Here is an 18,999-nt window from a genome sequence, read left to right on the forward strand (position 1 = left end):
AAATCAGTAGCTTGATGTGCATTCTCACAAATTAGGCCATTAAGGTCACCGATGTGCCAGAAACAACCCTCACATTTTCATGCTTGTGTATCAATGCAGCATTATTGAACAAGTTCCTGTTTTGTTTTTGGGGTTTTTTTGTTTTTATTTTTACAACCACATCCGCAGATATTTTCTTTTTAATTTAAAAAAAACCTCAAAGTGAATTTGTAACACCTCATTTACGCCCCCCCAAAAAAATGTGGGATAAATGTGACCAATGCCAGATGAAGCTTAATTTAGCTACCTTCATATAAAAGTTTTTTTTTAATCTTTGAAACCTTTAAAATAGCCTGCAAAGTAACAAAGATTGGTGGAGTAGTCAAACATTGTACTCAAGTAAGGCTAGAATTAAAATAACATATTTTCACTTAAGTAGTAGTGCAAAGTTACCGTCCAATAAAATTAATCAAGAGAGAGTGACTTCTAGAAGCTGCACCTCTTTAAGCACCAGAAGTACTGAGCTTTTGGGAACTGGAGACCAGTGTACGTCATGGTGTTTTGTCATGTGTGGGGTTTAGAGCACAGCAATCATGGCAGAAATGAATGACTTAGGAGTTCCCAAGTTTGGAAATAATAATGAAAAGGAAATAATGATTGAAGAGCTGCAACATTTAATTTTAATTTCAATGTTATGGGGGAAAAAAAGAGTAAGGCGTTGGCGAAATCATGATGAATATAATTGAGTTTGGTATGTCATTCCCTACAATGCATTAAGCGTGCATCCATGACTACCAACAGATATACATTACAGCAGATGTAGAAGCACAAAAATACAGAAAGAAACATGTTTCACTCACTGGTACATGTGAGGCATAAAAACTGCAAATCATGAACTAATGACAGTTTAGCCTACAGGTAGGGTAGTACTGTAAAGGTTATTGACTAACTTCACCGAGTTCGCAAATCTTTAGCTGACATAAAGGCTTTCAAATAAGACTTGATGTTGTGCATAATGAAGGGGAGAGGAACAAAAGCTGTTAGTGCCAATCATTCAAAATAAGAAAGATGTCTTTCTTATTTTGTGCCCAAAAAGTACAGGTTTTATTGTAGTGATCAGTTTTGACAAACTCCTGGGACCCAAAGATGAATGTTCTGATTATTGTTTTTTTTTTATTATTTTTTTTTAATTGACAACAAATAAATAATATCGGACTCAACAGATAAATTCATGGCTTATACATCTGACAACAGTGCTTACACTAGGTCATTATGAACAACTAAATGCTGACAGCAAGTGGTGTGATAAAGCATCACTACTTTTTTTGTTTACTGTTTTTTTTTTTTCATTGCAGGTGATACTTTGACACTACATTTCACGGATCTTTTTTTTTTATGTTATACTTATGATAAAAATCAATCCAAGACCTATTCTGAAACAGTTAGTACATGTTTTTGAATACAATCATAAGATAATATCAATATTTACATCTTAAAATATATTTGTTGAGCAGTTGGGTATGAAACATTACAGTAATATCACTAGATATCCACATAATATGCAAGTACATTTTTTTTGTTCTATGGAAAAAAACAAACTATACTTCAACATTTTTTTTTTATTATTCACTGAAGGATAAGAAAACATAATAGGACCAATTTATAACCAAAGACATGTGAGAAATACTTAATGTGTTACAGCACAAAAAAGAACATTTTGGGAAACACCATAACCCTTCATTTTAAAGATTAGAGCAAAAACATTAGGGCTTTACACACTCCAGTTCTTCTCTGCTTTTTTTTTTTTTTTGATGATGATGATGATGAACTTACACAGAAACATTTGACATCTGCAGACAAGAAAAACAAATGTTGTCTCATTTAAACTACAGGAGCAAATATTGGTGGTGAACATGGAGGAATCAAAGCTTGTCAAACAAGAACACTGGTAGAGAGTTTCTTATGGTGCGATAAGCATAGACCGTAGGTGGGAAGAAATGTGTTCCTTCATCTTGACTTCAATTGGTTCTGTAAACTGGGCAAACATCCCCTCTCATTTTCACAGGGCCAGCTTGACCCTGGCTGCCCCACAAAGGCATACCTGACAGTGACAGATGAGGCTGTGTGTCGAGTTAGAGGGGATATGGAGGTAAGTGAGATGGAGGGAGTCCCATCGTGGGATGGCTGCCAGTCTCTGGAGAAATTCTGACTCACTCGCCTTAGCATGTTGCCAGTCAGGCTGGCCGCTCTTTGCCCAGGGGCAGCCTCTGTGAGTACACACTTTCACACCTGGACAAACACCTCCATAGGCCAGGAAAAGCAGCCCACCCTTAAATACCTCTCTTTCCCTCTCTCTCCTTCACTGGCTTACTTCTTCTACATTTGCCCCATTTAAGAACACTCACTGCTGGATGTCACCTCTAGTTTGTTTTTCCTTAATTGTTAGTCCTTTTTCCTTCTGCCTTCAGCTGGAAGTACTGTATATTGTTAATAAATAATAATGCCTATGCTTAATAGGCAATGATAATGGTTGTAAATTTGGTTCTCTCTTAGACACTCCTTGTACATGTGGCTAATTTGTAAATTTTTCTTTATAGAAAAACAAAAATAAACACAATTCTAGCTTTAAATGAGAAAAAGATAGCATTTGAAAGCAGTATCCATTTACACATAATGATCATTGAGAGAAGTTATTTCATGGTTGAGGGGCAAACTTGTTTATGTCTGATCAGTGCCTATCAGCAACAATCACAATCAATAGAACTGTGACGATGGAGATAAAAATGACTCACAACATATAATGTGCTGGTTCATATCGAAACAATGTAAAAAATAATTTAAATGGAACTTAAATATAGCTTAAAAAAAGTATACCACTCTCAATAAATAGTTGTACTATTTACACCATTGTTATGAGAATCAAAATGTCACTAAAATACCAAAACTATAGAAGCAGCAATCATTGCAGGCATGAGGTACAGCAAAGGGATCATGTGATAACTACAGTAGAGAGGTGATGTCCTCTATTCTGATGCACAAATGTATACTCCCACCCATGACTTTCTTTGTTAGCTATGGCTTATGGGTAACTTCTCCAATCTTAGGAAGATTTTTTTTTTTTTTTTCAAGTTGATGTAGTGACATTCTGATGCCTTATGTGGCAATTACAATCAGCTGTTTTGGTTGCTAGATATTGACATAATATGATAACCTTATTACATAATTATGACAATTATGCAGGAGAGACCTCTGATTATGCTAGGATAACTTTATACCTATTTACATAGTTTGAGACTGAATGGCTTCTCTATGACCTCGGTAGCAGATAATGAACCACAGCACTGCGTGTGGAGTGACTCCAGGTGAGACACTTACCACTGGTAGGAATTATAATGTGAGGCAGCAGAATCTAGAATACAAACAAAACATCTCAAATACATACAATTACCAGGAATATATAGTTTTCATATAAAGTTTATAAATGTAATCATTGAAGATCCTGTAGCCTTCAGTGTCCTCACAAAGTTTCATTTTTTTCAAAAGTTACAAAGTCTTTCAGGAGTCCTTTTGGTTGGGGGTTTCTTCCTTTTTCTTTTATCTTCTCCATTTTTTTTCCGCTTTTCCTCTGAGACCTAAGATGTTATGCAAACACCAAGGCAACACACAAGACGTAGCATTTGCAGTCTAGTTCAATTTTAAACAACCCATAGTACATGTCTTGGAAAAAGCATCGATGTCGGTCTAATTGTTCCAAATGATTTGTAAATTAATATATGCTTCAATGTGGGATTACCACTCTACCTCATTAATACCATCCAATGCAAATACCATTTTGATGCTGCAGAGAAGCATAGCAATATGTCATCTGCATAATGTAGCATAACAATCAAGTATAAAACAAGAGTGGAAGAAAAGCAAAAAGCAACACAATGAGTCAAATTGCTAAAAACTATGCAGTTTCTTAGATCACCATTCTGTTGCTAGCAGCTTCTACAGAATTTTGAAAGATATACATTGTTTTTCTAACTAGAAAGTGCAGTAATTGAGGTCATCGGTACGAACACTGATTAAATATAGCATGTTCCATGAAATGCAAAACAGCAAATCAAACCAATTGTTTAATAATTCTGTCATTCGATCATTTTTGGATTTTCTTTTTTTTATATCATATGGAAAATAAAATCTGCACATGTTCTTTGCATGTCCTCATATTCTCTTAGGTCTCCACAAACATTGGCTATGAAATGGCATGTAGGACTGTGTTTACAGGAATGATCTTGAATGCCATAGCAGCCAAATACAAGTCAGAGAGAGACCACGGGTAGAGAGAAATAATTATTAATCATGATAATTGTCACTGTAATTGTTGCAAAATAGTCGATGCAAAGTTTAGACCAAGATGCCAAGCAGACAAACACTTTCCACATGTTGCATGAAACTGATCGGTTTGTACGTGTCGGGAATGAGGAGTAACAAAATAGAACTCTATCATAGCAGCTATATTGTTTAACAAAGTTACTTTATGGGAACACACAACACAGAAAAATGCTATTTAGAAGTGCACTTTGTACTGAAGAGGAAGCAGAATGAGCAAACGACCGAAACTAGACCCAGCAGGTTATCTGTGGCTGGAAATGCTGTGTTGACGTATACATCCACATGTCATTTTAGTGTATAACTCTGCTAACTACCCAGTGAAAGGAGAGAGTCTGCGAAAGTTAATTCCATTCCCCATGGAATGCTGGCTTGTTAGATGGGGGCGTCGGCTGGTATTAGGGCTAGGGTTACCGAGATATAGTCTAGCCAACCCTTCATCCCTGTACTTTTGTGTGAATGTGGTGTGCAGAACTGAGATCAAGAAAGCCACAAGCCTTTGATAAGCTTTAACTACATTCTGAACGGGACTGGGATGGATTTACTTTCAGCTTTTGTTTTTCAGTTTCAGATGGTTCTTGAGGTAACAAAGGTTTTTATCTATCTCCATAAGGGAGGAGTTCAGACTGAAACTAAAATCACCCCAAACCCTAAGTGAGGTTACCGACAACATTCTTTAAGTCATAATCAAGGTATAGAGTTATTTCCAGGGGCAGCTGCATAAGACGAGGGGTGCCAAATGAGGTTCTGGATTTTCTTCAGTTGTTAGTGCATTTCATATGTGATGCTGTCAACGGGTTTCTACCTAAATACAAAATGACAAAGTTGTGTAAGAACATGCAGGAATCAATGAATGCTATTAGGAGAAGCTGTAAGCAGCAAGGAAGACAAAGCTGTCTAAGCCTACTATTTATTATGGATTCAAAGAAGCAAACGCCACACTACATTTTCAAATGAGTTTTTTTTCTATAAACAGCTATTGACCTAGACTGTTTTTCTTTTTCTATAGCTGACTGTTTTGAGTTTTTGTGCATTGCAATTTGCCTTTTTTTGTGTCAGATATGTGGCTTAAAACAATATGGCTGTTTTATATAATACCCATATCCACCGACATTCCATAAAAAAAGCATACATTACTAAGAAGGGCACAGAGGTAAGTAATATCTGACTAGTTTAAAAGCAGAAGTAATTAAAACAACCTCTGGAAGAAGGCAGGGGATTGCACCTTGAGGCGGCGCTGAGGATTCAATGTGTATGAGGATTTCTTTAAATCTCTGGTCAACATTTTTATCTGCAAAACACAGAGCCAGCATTAACACAATCCCAAACTTGCATGTTTTGATAAACCTTTGGTTCAATCATCTGATTGTAGAGTGAGGTAACTAAAACCAATACTAAAGCCAGCACAAAACTCACCAAACGGCATGCTTACCTAGACTTAGTTACACTTTTTTTGTTTATTTTGGGTGAGTTATCGAAAACGTCTATTTCAGGTTTTTTAATACTACTTATCATTAAGGATGGTATTGCACAAGTTACTTTCCTTTTTGCAGAGAAACAATATTTTCAGTGGAGTCCCGTGAGTCTCGTCCTCTTTCTGTATCTTCCTTTCACATGAAGATGGAAGCTGGTTGCATTTGCAGTACAGATGGAGAGGTATGCCTTTATTAGCAGCATGTGCAGGAAACTGTGGGCCAAGATGAGGATGATGAAGGTTGGGTTGGCCATTCTGGATGTGTTGTGGTAGGGGAAGGGTCCCGGAACAACGAATGAAGATCCCTGCTCAGCGTGGTCACCCTAGGGAATGGTTGCGCTCATGTTTTCTGTTCTCTGCAGCTTTTGGATCCCGACAGGAGCACTCGTTACGTATGTCACAGGATATGGGGAATGGAATTACCTAAGCAAAAGAAAAAAAAACAATTTTTTTAGTAGTCAAAAACACACATTTATATTTTATCATACGTTAATCACAAATTGCAAGGCATAGTGGGGATTTTTTGTGAAAAATGTGGCCTGCAGTTCTACTCAATTGCCTTTCTACTTCTAAACACAAATTAATTCCAGTGCACCCAATCACATTGTGGTGGCAGCATTATGGTGTAGGGTTGCTTTTCCTCATCAGGAAAAGGGGGCCTGGACATAGTTGATGTGAACATGGATGTAGTCTAATACACAGGGCAATCTAGCAAAAGACTTGAAACTAGCATTGGAAGTTCACCTTCTACTCAGATAATGATTCCAAGCATACAGATGCACACAAACACTACAAACAATTGCATAAAGGACTTTTCAGATTCTTATTTACGAAACATAAAAAAAATAATAATAATCATGTATCATTATCGTTCCTCTTATTCTTTCAAATTATGCCTATATTGAAACTGCAACACAGTCTCAAACACAACAGTAAACATGTCCTAGCCAGAAGAAAACATTCTTCTAAATGTGGTATGTGACATGTCATGGAAACGACTTGACCCCAAAAAACTGCAGCTCCCGAGCTTGGAAGCAACAAAAGTTTTTCAGTTTTGTTGCTATAAAGGCTCTCTTCAGTCACAGTCTTGTGAAACCACAGCACTTTATCTTTTCATGTATTTCCATTTTCTCTGATAGTTTTTCTGTCAACATAATCTCTTGCCAGTGAAAGCAGAGCACTGCGATCAGTGGTTGTTGCCCCTGGCTTTGACGTAGCTGGATAACGTTGGCAATGCGTCACCAGCCCCAGCTGCTGCTGCCTTGTCTGCTCGCTAACCTCTCGAGGGGTTGGCTTCAGCTGTTTGGGTACACAAAATGTGTCCCCCTTCTCCAGGCCAAACAGGAAACACGTGTTGTCCAAGTCATGTAAAGTAGGCAGCAGACCAAGGACATGTTTGTATTTGTGTCTTGGTGGCTTATATTCCAAAGGGCTGAGAGCCTGCAGTCAGAATCGCTTGATCTTATTAGGCTGAATTATTGCTCTCTTTTGGAAAACAAGTCCCAACAAACATTGCAAGTTTAACAAAAACACTATCCGGCTGAAGACGGTTTTTAGTTCAATGCAGTATGTATAAATTGTTTATAGAAGGACCTCCAAGCAGTGACGTGCAGTCTTATAAATTTTACTTATTTTTTTACAAATAAGGAACAATAGCAGGTAGTTTTGCGCATGCCAGCTGCTATCTCTTTGTATTGCAAACAGTGGTGGTTTCTGATATGGGCAATATGGGCAACCGCCCAGGGTGGCGTCTTGTTGGTGGGTGTATTGAGACCCTCCTAATCGTTTCTCTTCCCCACACTCCCACCTTGACACTCCACCAGAGCATCTGAAAGTCAACGGTGATTACAACCCCTCTATGAAGTTGTAGATACTTCTCATGTACTTCACACTAACACATATTTAGGAAGCATTGGATGCAAACGAAGGTTGTTTTATGAGTTCAAACATAAAAAAATGAAGCCCATTTTGTGAAACTTTAAATTTTCTCGTATCTAAGAAGGATATGCTTCACCAGTTTTTGTTACTTTTCTATAGATTATGTTTCAATGTCCCCAAATTGTCAAACATTTATTAGGTGAATTAATTGCAAAACAGATTAAACTGCCTTCCACTTGGAACTGAATATTTTGGGGGGGGGGGTTCATCAGTGGAGAAAGAGTGTCTGCATAACATAGCACGAGGTTTAGTTATATCACCACATTACTGTAAGTCATGATGATAGAGCCTGTGTTACTTAAAGCAACGTCTTCATACGCTACTAAAATGATAGATACTTAATAGTGTGAAACAGTTTTAAGTGTCCACCACTGTTCCTAAAAAGGAGACTACAACCTGTCTGAAGATGAAAAAAAGTCAAATATGGTGATAAACATGACACCACTCAACCAACCAGTTGAACAGTTTGTGTGAACAGGACAATATAGATGTCAGATCTACGGAATGAGATGGAGCTTGTCCCAGATGACTGGTGATGCAGACTCTCCTTGCAAATAGGGTACAAAATAACTTGTTTGTGTGGGGGAGGTGTCTGTAATGCAAGGGCCAGGTGGGCTGGACCCAGACTCCTTGGGGAAAATGAGGTCTACATGGGACGACTTTACAAGCTAAAGGCCGGACACACTTCAGAAACAGCTGTCAACTGCATGAGCGCCGTTTCCTCTGAGGCATTTTGAAGCCAAGAACACAGAGTTCCTGATTCTCACCTGACTCTTTCAGAGTTTTATTACAACATCTTTGTTTTACACTTATACCTTGTTTCTTTTAAATTCTCTTCCTATCTTTGTTTTATTACTCCTTTCCCTCGCAGCACTGCTTCCCACTACATAATCCAAGCCTCTTACGCAGTTTCTGCTTATCCAAGGCCAGTTCTGCTTATCTTTCTATGCAGAGAATGATGGTGGGTGGCAGATTTGACATCCTTTCCTTTGACCTTGACCTCTGGGGTGACTGGGCCAGTTGCCACATCTGACCCCGACTTAGGCTTCTCTCGGGGTGGCTGGGAAACTGGGCTGATTAGTTTTGCAATACTGGGGGCCATCCTGATGCCCAGGGTCCCACAGTTAGAGGAGGGCTAGGAGAAGACCATGAGGTGGAAGCAAGGCAAGGATAACACTAGGCCTACTGAAATCTTATCTATCAGAGCCCTATCCTTCTATTTCAGCAACAGGTAAAAACACGGCATTCCTCTCTTCTGTATAAATTATATAGTGACCTATGTAATACTGGATTTATTTTCAAATCACTATATTCAAATGTCATTAGAAGAAAGTAGTGGTTGTAAGCAACTGAAATCAGCTAATTCATTCACAAGCATGGTCTATTTTTTGATCAACATGGTTTATGTGTATATCTTTATGATATCCATAGACCTCATTCCACATACAGTACATGTAAAATGCATTTATAGAAAGCGGCTCATTTCATTTACTAATTTTCTATAAACCCTGCACTACAGAAAATAAGCAAAAGGTTTATAAAAGTTATTTAATGTGTAGTGAGTAAGAATCTGGACCTTTGCTGTGACATATTTGATTCTGGCTATTAAAGTTTTGCCATTAACTTTGGACAAGTTTTCCCTTCTTCTTAGCTGTAAAGTATCAGTTGAGTGGGTCTTTGCAATCAGATCCACATTTGGTGAAAAGCTGACAACTTGGTACCACTAAAGAGCTGAAATGCAATTATATGAGCCAACATTGCTCAACCCAAAAAAGTGATTGGACAAACAGGCTCCAAAAGAGGGTAATGGTTAAAGAATCTGGGGTTTATTATAATAACAGTAAAACAATTCAAATCTTTTACATTGTTCTTTTGCACCTCCAAATGTGGACTTGTTAAAAGCCAGTGAAAACTAGAAGCCATGTGCTCACAGCAGCGAAGCAGCGTGGATTTGGAAAGGACATGTAGTGGTTTCTAGCTCATAGTTATGTGTACATTTCATTTAAGACATTTTCCGCCAGGAAATAAATTATCTTGGAATGCTGAGAAATAAGCACTGGTGACACTAACAAGAACTGCTAACAGACAACTAAGTGCACCATGTATGTGCATTTATCTCTGTGTAACAACTCCAAAAGTGTAGTCTGCTAAGTTCGATAACATATTAAGACAGAGGTTAATGGCTAGCTGTGGACATCACACACCGTCATTTTAGAGACATACAACCATGTCACACACAAGTAATGTACTGGGCATACTTGTGTCAAACTTAGATTTGCAAGCAGTTTTAGAAACCTTGGTGTGATCTGAGCACCTCCACAAGACCTTAACTTTGACAGAAAAACATATACCCAGATTCACAAAAAAATGTCTCAGAGAGGCCAAGTCTATTGGAGGAAAAAAAAGTTTCCAAACTATATGGGGGGCTACAAAAAGGGTCTTGCAAAGGGAACCCTCAGAGAGGCATACTCCAGACTCTTGCTTCCTTCCCCCCCGCCTCTCCAAATCCAGCCAACAGCTTGCAACTATTAAGGGGAGATCCTGCGGTGACCTTACGTGCAGTCATTCCTTTCACCTTCAAACATCCTGAAGTGGAACAATAGACAGCAAGTCATCCAGAACTACTTAATACACAAATCTTTACTGAAACAAAACACAAATTAAGGCTTCTTCACTATTCTGGGAAGCAATGTAAAATTTATGTGCAGAATTCCATTATGTACAGTCATGCTAAAAGACGTACCCCTCACCTGTAAGCTTTCTATTAGATAGTACACTTTTAGTCTACGTATGTCCTAAAATTAGACAAAAGCTTTTTTCCTAACACATAATGTGTTAAACAAAGTCAATATTTATATAACGTTTTGAAACTTTGTGGGGGAAACAAGCAAAGGTGCTACTAATTAGATCAAATTGAGAAATAAACTTCTCACACTATTGTGTAAAAAGACTTTTGATCCAAGGGCATTTGAAAACATAATACTGGACAAAAAAATTATTCTCTTACATCACCTTCCTGCGCATGTCAGACTGTATCACACTCAATTTGTTCACCACATAAACTAGCCTGCCAAATTATTATTTTTTTGCTCATCTTGAAAAAATTCTGCTCCTTGACTCCTTAGCTCTTTCACATTATGTATGTAGAACATGAGCACCTCTGTTGCAGAAACAATGCAACTACAGCTCAAATGTTACCCACTATAAACATTACCTAATAACACGCGACCCCAGACAATTCACTAAGTTTCATTCAGGAAATAATAATTTGGCCCCTTGGGTTCATCCTTAAAGGATTTACATGTTATTTCTATTTGGTATATTGTGCCTTATTATGGAAAAATAATGTATAAAAGGAGATGGTGACATCAACAAGAGGTAATACACCCTGTCAAGACGCAGCAGGACTGTGAATGTCAACCAATGATCTCCAGTATACATGTTTTTATGACATTGGTCTCAAGAATTATTGGCAATGGCAGTAGGAGTTTGTCCTGCAATCGGTGGGCTGACGGTTGCGAAATATATTTAAGATAAAAACAGATAAGAGAGAAGGATAAAATAATAAAGATGAAATAATAAAACATTTGGTTTTTTGGGACAACAAGAGGCTGGAAATGGTAAAGGACAGTGTGCTTGATTAGAAGATCTGAATTAATATATATTTTTAAATGAGTTCAACAGTTTAAAAAAAAACTTAAACATGTCATCCTTGGCTTTTGTACTGACAACATTAATACTCTTTTAAAATATTAAGGTCTTAGCTTTACTAACCTAACCCTGGACCTCAAGCAGTTTAAGGTAGGTTAGTGACCAGCATTTCAGCACTTAATTTAGTTCACTATCGTTACTGTAGAATATAGACAGTTTCAATGTTTTCTTGTGGTGGAAGACATCGAGAAGTGATGCTATTTGTACAACAAACTTATAAAGAAGGCAAACCTACAGTGAGTCCAGCCCCATCAGTTAGCTCCACTATACCTACATCCAGTCAAAAATAATTGTCACTATTGTGGTTAACAGCAAAGTAAATACAATTACATCACTCTAACCCCAACCCAAACACCACAGTTTTTTTTCTAGTGTTTTTAGCAAAGTCATATTCGACCCCTGACTTGCATTGATTCCAAAGCTGCATGTGTTTCTATGTACTGTCAAATTGTTAACCTCAAACACAGTATCCACCACAGAATCCATCATTGTTTAGGAAACATTGGATGCAATCTGAAAACAATTCTTACGATAAATGGCAGTCTCAGGCCTTCTACACATGTAGCCAGGTCTTTATAAAAAAAAATCTCAGCCACATTAAAAAAACAATATTGTATACACAGGACCGGTTTCAGAAATGTTTTCATCCACATGAACCCATGTGTGGGTTCATCCGCAGCACCCCCAGTGCATTTGGCAGTCGCAGTACTATAGCGCCAAGCTAAAACCTATGTCAGTCAATCAGATTGCTTTTAAACAACCATGGCTTTCTGTAAGGAAATAAACATGGTACCAAAACGTTCTTTGTGTGGACAGATATATAGTTTTAAATAATGAAACTATATAGTGATATGAAATAATTTTTAATAAAAATATTTGTTTATGTTCAAAGATACTTGGCTACGTATGGACAAGGCCTCAGTGGTACTATACTATAAGAGTGTTTAGGGTGTTTTTATTTGTTAAAATGCTTTAAAACTTTAAAATACTAGTTTATAAATGTACTGCACCACGGTAGATTAAAGATCTGCTGTTGTATCAACCTTCCGGATCTCTCAGGTCTTCTAGTTCTGGGCTGTTCTGCATCCCCAGAACCAAAACCAAACATGGCGAAGCAGCATTCAGCTTCTATACACCACAAATCTGGAACAATTGTTGATTTTGGGGGGGTTTATTATGTAAAGCACTTTGAACTGACTTGTTGCTGAAATGTGCTGTACACAAATAAACTTCATTGATTGATTGTTTTTGTAAAACAAAGTGTGTGGATGTTTGTAAGACAAGATTGTTTCCCTCTTGTGTAAAATTAATATTATAAAATGAGGGTGAATGAAATCTCCTGTCTATATCGCTGTGTCCTTATTTTGCCTTTAACCTTAACACCTCTGCCAACAGAGAAATATAGATGTAACAAGTTTTGGCAGAGGAACAGTGAAGATGCATGGAGGGAGTCACTGTTCTGCTGTCACAACATAATGGGGGCATGACATTGACCAAGATTCCCACAGAGACACCAGACTACTGCATAGCAACCAGGGGAAAAGCTTATGTGTACCCCTTGTTTCTGAGTTAGATAGAGAGCATGTAAATGACTGAGAGAGGCAATTAGTGATGAAAAGACTGAGTGACATAGAGAATGGATGAGAATATGTGAGAGTGAGGTCTACTGGTTTAAGCCCAAAACAACCTTAGATTCATGAGTTCAATACCATGAGATATTACATTCTAACATCACAAGCTATCAAATCAATGTATAAAATCAGTAGGTATGGACAATATTTCAAACTTCATTTTTTAAGGTTTTATTGGCTCGAGTGGCCTTTATTTGATAGTGAAAAGACAGGAAAGTGGGTAAAGAGAGAAGGGGAAAGACATGTGGCAAAGGTCGCCAGGCCAGGAATCGAACCTCCGACAGCCACGTCGAGGACCAAAGCCTCCATATGTGGGTTGTGCTTGAGCCCTGCGCCACCACAGCACCCCAAACTTCAAACATCTTCAGCCTAGAGATTCTCGGAGGTTCCGATTGCATGAATCGATTTGAAGTTTTCTTTTTTCTATCACAAAAATAAGTACTGCCTGTAAACTTACACAGTAGTAGAGATTTTTTTGTTGTCGTTTTGCAAATTATGCGATTCTATTTACGTCTTTCAGCATGCAGTTCAGTCATAAGTCATCAAAGTTGAGGTGTTCCTCTTGTTCTCTAGTGATGGACAGAAGGAATGTGACGTGTTCGAAATAAAGTGTGTGTACTGCTCTGATCGGTCATGATGAAGAAAAAGCTTAGGCAAAAAGAAAATGTTTTTACTGTTTCTTTTACAATCTGATACTGACTTGTGGTTGCTAGATATGAGTCGTGATGAAAAGAAGAAGATTCTGGACATAAGCAAGAGAAATTAGCTTCATCTGTTGCATAGCAAAACTTTAAAGATAGAGTGAGAAGATTCATTACCCTATGAGATCCAGGAGTAGAGACTTTATCCGTTTTCACATTGAAAGCTGTAAGCCAGGGTGGTTCAGGCATATGATCACAATTGCCCCTGGACAATTCCCTTTGGACGCGCGCCCCAATGGTAGGAAACTTTGAAGAAGAACATGAGCCCACTGGAGGGACTGAATATCCCTCCTGGCCTGAGAATATCTTGGGATGCCCAGAAATAACCGTAGAGCATCAATTGCAAGAGGGATTTCTGGGCTTCAGTCCTAAATGTGTTACAACCACAACTAAATTTCAAATAAGCAGAAGATAATGAAATAATGGTTGGTAAAGACCCAAAAGGGTTGAGCAATACCAACACTAACAGCCTTAGTTTGACAAGGCCTCCCAATGACTGATGGAGGAGGAGAAGCTGCATGCACAACAGCTGAAGAGACACCGAGCAGACAGAGCAGATCAAGGGAGGGCCAACAGAATTAAGTGTTCTAGACACTGGAGTCCAAACTTGAAGTTGTTTCCTGCAAGTCCCTGCTGAATGGCAGGAATTAACTGCACTACAGCTTTTACAGCTTTTTCTTGTCTACTCTGCCTACCCCTATTCAGTTCAAATGACAAAGGCCTGGGCCTCGTGAGAAACTTATATTCTGATGCTGCTGTCAATCTGATTTAAAACCCAATGAGGTTATGTAATTAGCATAGACTATCAGCAGCCCTCAACCGGTAGAGCTGGATACCATGGTATACTGAATACCAGTAGACGACAAACTTTTTTGGTCAAGGAGTGATATTGATCAAATAGCCCTTTATCCAGAAAAAGGAATTACAGTTTCTAGACAGATTTAGAAAGCTTTGTCACAGGAACAGTAAAGATAATAATTCAAAGAATAAGAAACTACACCTTTGTGTCATTTAACCAAAAACAAAACATTGAATTTGTTGTATGTGTTATTCAAATTTTCTTTCATATCTTACTCATTTTCCATTATCAGCACCTTGTTGGCAAAGAATTATCAAATGGACGCCAACAAGAAAAAGCAGACTGGCTCTAAATGCAATTTTCCTTTAAATACAAACGTCCTGACACAAAGCAGGAGAAATGACTACATTAACAAACATCTAGACTCTCAGTTTGAACTCTAATAAAACAAACAAACAAACCTTCTGTTTCAAAACAAGTCCTTAGAAACAGTTAGGCAACTTGGAATAAAGTCATCGATTGTGGTTTGAACAACAATGCCGAGTTCCGACGAAGCAGGAAATACTGTGCGTTTTTGTCACCCAATAAGTTCATGAATCATCAGCTAAGAAAGGAGAATTTTTCAGTAATAAGTTACAGATTCATTTGACATATAGTCTCTTTGTTTTTGTTTTGTTTGCTTGTAGAAGTTTTATTCAATTCCATCCTGTTGTCTGCCACACATGTGTTCTGTTTGGAGAAAATGAAAATCAGGTGTAATACCCAGTTTTGGTCCCACTGACTTGCTCACACAAGGTTGTTGAGGATAAACATTTCCTGTCAGTGATGAATCTTTTTAAATGATTAACTCAAAGCAAAGTAAACTGATAAATAAAAAAGCAAAACTGATTAAATGTGTGCATAAGAAAAACATTTTCAGATTCATTAGAGCCCCGTTACTATTTCCCATTGAACTACACATATTTTGAAAGAAAACCTCAATTTAGCAACCGATTAAGAAGAAAAGCAAATTATATCTAACATTTGGCTTTTTAGCTGTTCAGATACCAATCACTCTTATCTGACTAATTCCTTAGTGTTTCCTTTTAGTTCCTCACCCATAATAAGCTTTACTTGACCCTTATTTCTGGCAGCTGATAAACCAAGTCATGATTGGTAATTTCAGAGCAATTTGTTTTATCTTTCTCAACCATTTCAAGGGGACCCAAAAGTGGGAAAACACCAGTCAACTGTTGTTTTCACAGATGCCTACAACGTTATTCCACCATGTAGAATATGGTCGAGTAATTACTATTTTTTGTTGATAATGTTATTGTGTGATATCTCACAAATCTAAAATAGTTTGGTAGTCAACTGGCATTCTTCTTTTTTTTAAAGGCGAAGCCACTGTTTTAAAAACATGGATTTAAAACGACATGAACAGATTGTGTCAAATCCTCAGAATGTAGCTTAAGCTATGTTTCCACATATTGTCACAGTGACTTTAAAAGAGCGTAAGGCTACGCTATGTTGCTATGCTCTGATCATTTTGAAAATCTGTTAGATGGATTGAAAAAAGAGGCCGACATGTAACATATGCACATTATTCCATTAGCCTTTGCTTGGGTTTGCAGTACACCTTTAGTACATTACTTACACATTGTTTATCAAAGAATCAGACATTCACCACCCACTTCCTCATCTTCCATCATCTTGGAAAAAGGTTTTGTCACAGAATCACAACTAGTCAATGTGAAATATAAAAATTCATTGCAAAGATGAGACTCAACTAGTCTAAGAGTTGACTTGCAACCCCTAATTCTGATCTTGTTATTCTGATTGGGGCAAACTGACTTCACATGCGTGCGCTATGTTGGGGAAGTGAAATTAGTCTTGAATTCTCTTGCCGTAATGTAGGAAGACCAACCGCATTCTGCTTAGCTTGTAGCTTAACCCGTTTAATCCCAAATTTTTTCCTGCAAAATAAGTGCATGCATTTCAATCCTTGGACCTCCCTAACATATGATCTTCATGAATTATTACATTTTATGTTGGTTATGTTAGTGAAAGTACAGTTTTTATACTCAGCAACAATTGTTGCCGGTGGGAATCTGCATACTCTAAGTTATACAAATCTGGCCTATTTATGCATTTAAAAAAAATAAGAAAAATCATGACATGCATAACGTATTATAACAAAGAATGGTAACAAGAGTGTTCAGAAATGTTTTAGAAACATAAAAACTCAATGCCACATCCTGCAGATGTCATTGTCTCAATGTGCCAAGTGACCTTTGACCTCATTTGGTTATTTCATCAATACAATACTTACATACAAGCAGCGCTACAAAGACAAAGCAAGGATGTCAAACAGCTTGACACTGCACAATATATCAGCAGGTTTGCTCTCGACAGAACTCGAAATGCACTTTAATTTTTTTTTTATCTATCCAACGTAGCTAGTTTTGCTTCCATCTTACAAGTAGAAACCTTGATATTGATGAAAAAGTCTCCAAAATAAAGACCCTTTTCAATCTGGATAAGTCCGCTGTTGAAAATGACCTTGAAATAAAAACTGAGTGAAGCATCTGGTATGAGCAAGCACCTCCAGATCCTGTTGCTAGAGTAAAAATATTTCAACTTCAGGAGATGAGTTTTCAACTTGATGGCACTTTGTCAATCTACTTATTTGTGTGAATGTATCTTCTTCCTTTCACATGGAGATCATCTATTAAAGTGCAGATCTAACATGACTGACAGTCTCCTGCTAGCCTGCTTAGGGCTTGCAGTCAACTTCTGATAATGAGAAACTAGCTGCCTCTTCCCTGGGCAAGAGGTCCCTCTAAGGAAGAAACAGCATTTTTTTTCACTTCAACATTTCTGCTAACTGATGTATATTTGCACATAAAATGTATCAGCATAGAGTTTGATTTCTAATTTTCACATCTCGGTGCCAAGTGGTAGCTTTTAGCAGATTGGTGAGAAAAAAAAAAAACGCACCCCTTAGTTCCAAAAACTTTGGACATCCCCGCTGGAATGTAATGGAAAAACGAATCACATACATTTTAATACAACCACTTTGAACCTGCATTTGTTTAAGTATTAAAAAGATAGGAAAAAAGTTTTTCTCTGCATTGTAAAGTCACAATGTTTTCAAATTCGTTTTGTGCAAACTTCTTACTAATCTACAATTTCCTTCATCATCATAAGAAATAAAAGAAACATCAAGATGGAGGGATACTTATACAAGGATAATGTGAAGACATTATTGCAGTATTTGTTTTTATCTAGATAATGTTGACTTTGTGGGCTAAGCAGGGCATCTAGCTCATCTAGAGTTGGTCATATGTGATATGTACTATAGGAGTTTTAAGGTTTGTCCAGGCCATGTCTACAAAGCCAAGGCTACATCTAGGAAATATTTGATGTCAGAAGGACAAGTCTCAGTTTGACACAATAACACTGTCCTGACATACTGCATTACTATTTTCCCTTCCTCCTCCTCTGGTCTACTCACTGAAAAGTTACAGAAACTTAAAGTTTCAATTTTGGAATATAAACATCCCTTTGCTACAAATTATGTTGGATACTCAAACAGAATATTTTCCCCTTTAGCAGATTGTTGTTTTCTTCAAGCTTCTTCAAGAACAGTAATTTTTGGCCGTTCTTGTCGGCCAAAAATGACTCTCAGTGTAATATTTATTGTATTTTAAGTCTAAATAAAGTATGAAAACTTTTGTTCTTACAATAGGATTAGACCTGGTTTAAGCTATTTTGGGAAGTGTATTAAACTGTTAAAATCCTCAAAGGTTTTTCATTTTCGAAAACAACACATTTGTTATTCTACATACCAACACAAGATGTTGAGAACATGTTTTTCTTTGAAGTAGGATCCAACATACCAACTCCTAACTCATGACACAACCCATGGCCAGCTGTCCTTTCCTTTCAAGAGCTCAATCTCTTATTGCCTGAGTCTTTTATTGAATTCTATGAGGTCTTACAGAAAAAAAAAAAAACTAAACTAAAACAAAACAAAAAATAAAACAATAGTTCTGGAAGTTCTGCTGATGTCACTGCTTAAGATTGGTCTCAGAAGATGTGGAGATTAGATATTGTCAATCAACAGCAGCAGAACTCGTACAAAAGTGAGGCTATTTCCCATGTAGTTGCAAACAAAATTCTAGCGTTACCAATCTGACGAATTATGCCAAACATTTGCCACTATACATTTAAGAAATAAAATATTCAAACAAATGACGGACCTCTTGCTATTTGCCTGTACAGCACAGTGTACAAGTGGCATAACTGTGGTTTGTCCTCCAAACCCAACAGACTTAGTAAAGGACAAAACGTGAACTTTCACATGTTTGGTCAGCACATACTCAACATACAGTATGGCAGTTGCCAGAA

At 37.5% G+C, this 18,999-nt stretch overlaps 1 protein-coding gene across 2 annotated transcripts in view; it reads right to left on the reverse strand.

Moving 5' to 3' along the window:
* Positions 1 to 636: 636 nt before the first annotated feature.
* The window catches only part of pappaa (pregnancy-associated plasma protein A, pappalysin 1a), a 98,393-nt gene continuing 80,030 nt past the window's right edge, over positions 637 to 18,999 (reverse strand). For both annotated transcript variants that reach the window (XM_008424380.3, XM_081613184.1), the window contains exon 22: positions 637 to 6,250. In XM_008424380.3, coding sequence (XP_008422602.1) covers positions 6,146 to 6,250 — 105 coding nt within the window. In that variant the 3' untranslated portion in view covers positions 637 to 6,145. The remainder of the gene's footprint in view (positions 6,251 to 18,999) is intronic.

Source organism: Poecilia reticulata, chromosome 12 (genome assembly GCF_904066995.2).
Source record: "Poecilia reticulata chromosome 12, P_reticulata-male-v2, whole genome shotgun sequence".
NCBI classification, from domain to species: domain Eukaryota; kingdom Metazoa; phylum Chordata; class Actinopteri; order Cyprinodontiformes; family Poeciliidae; genus Poecilia; species Poecilia reticulata.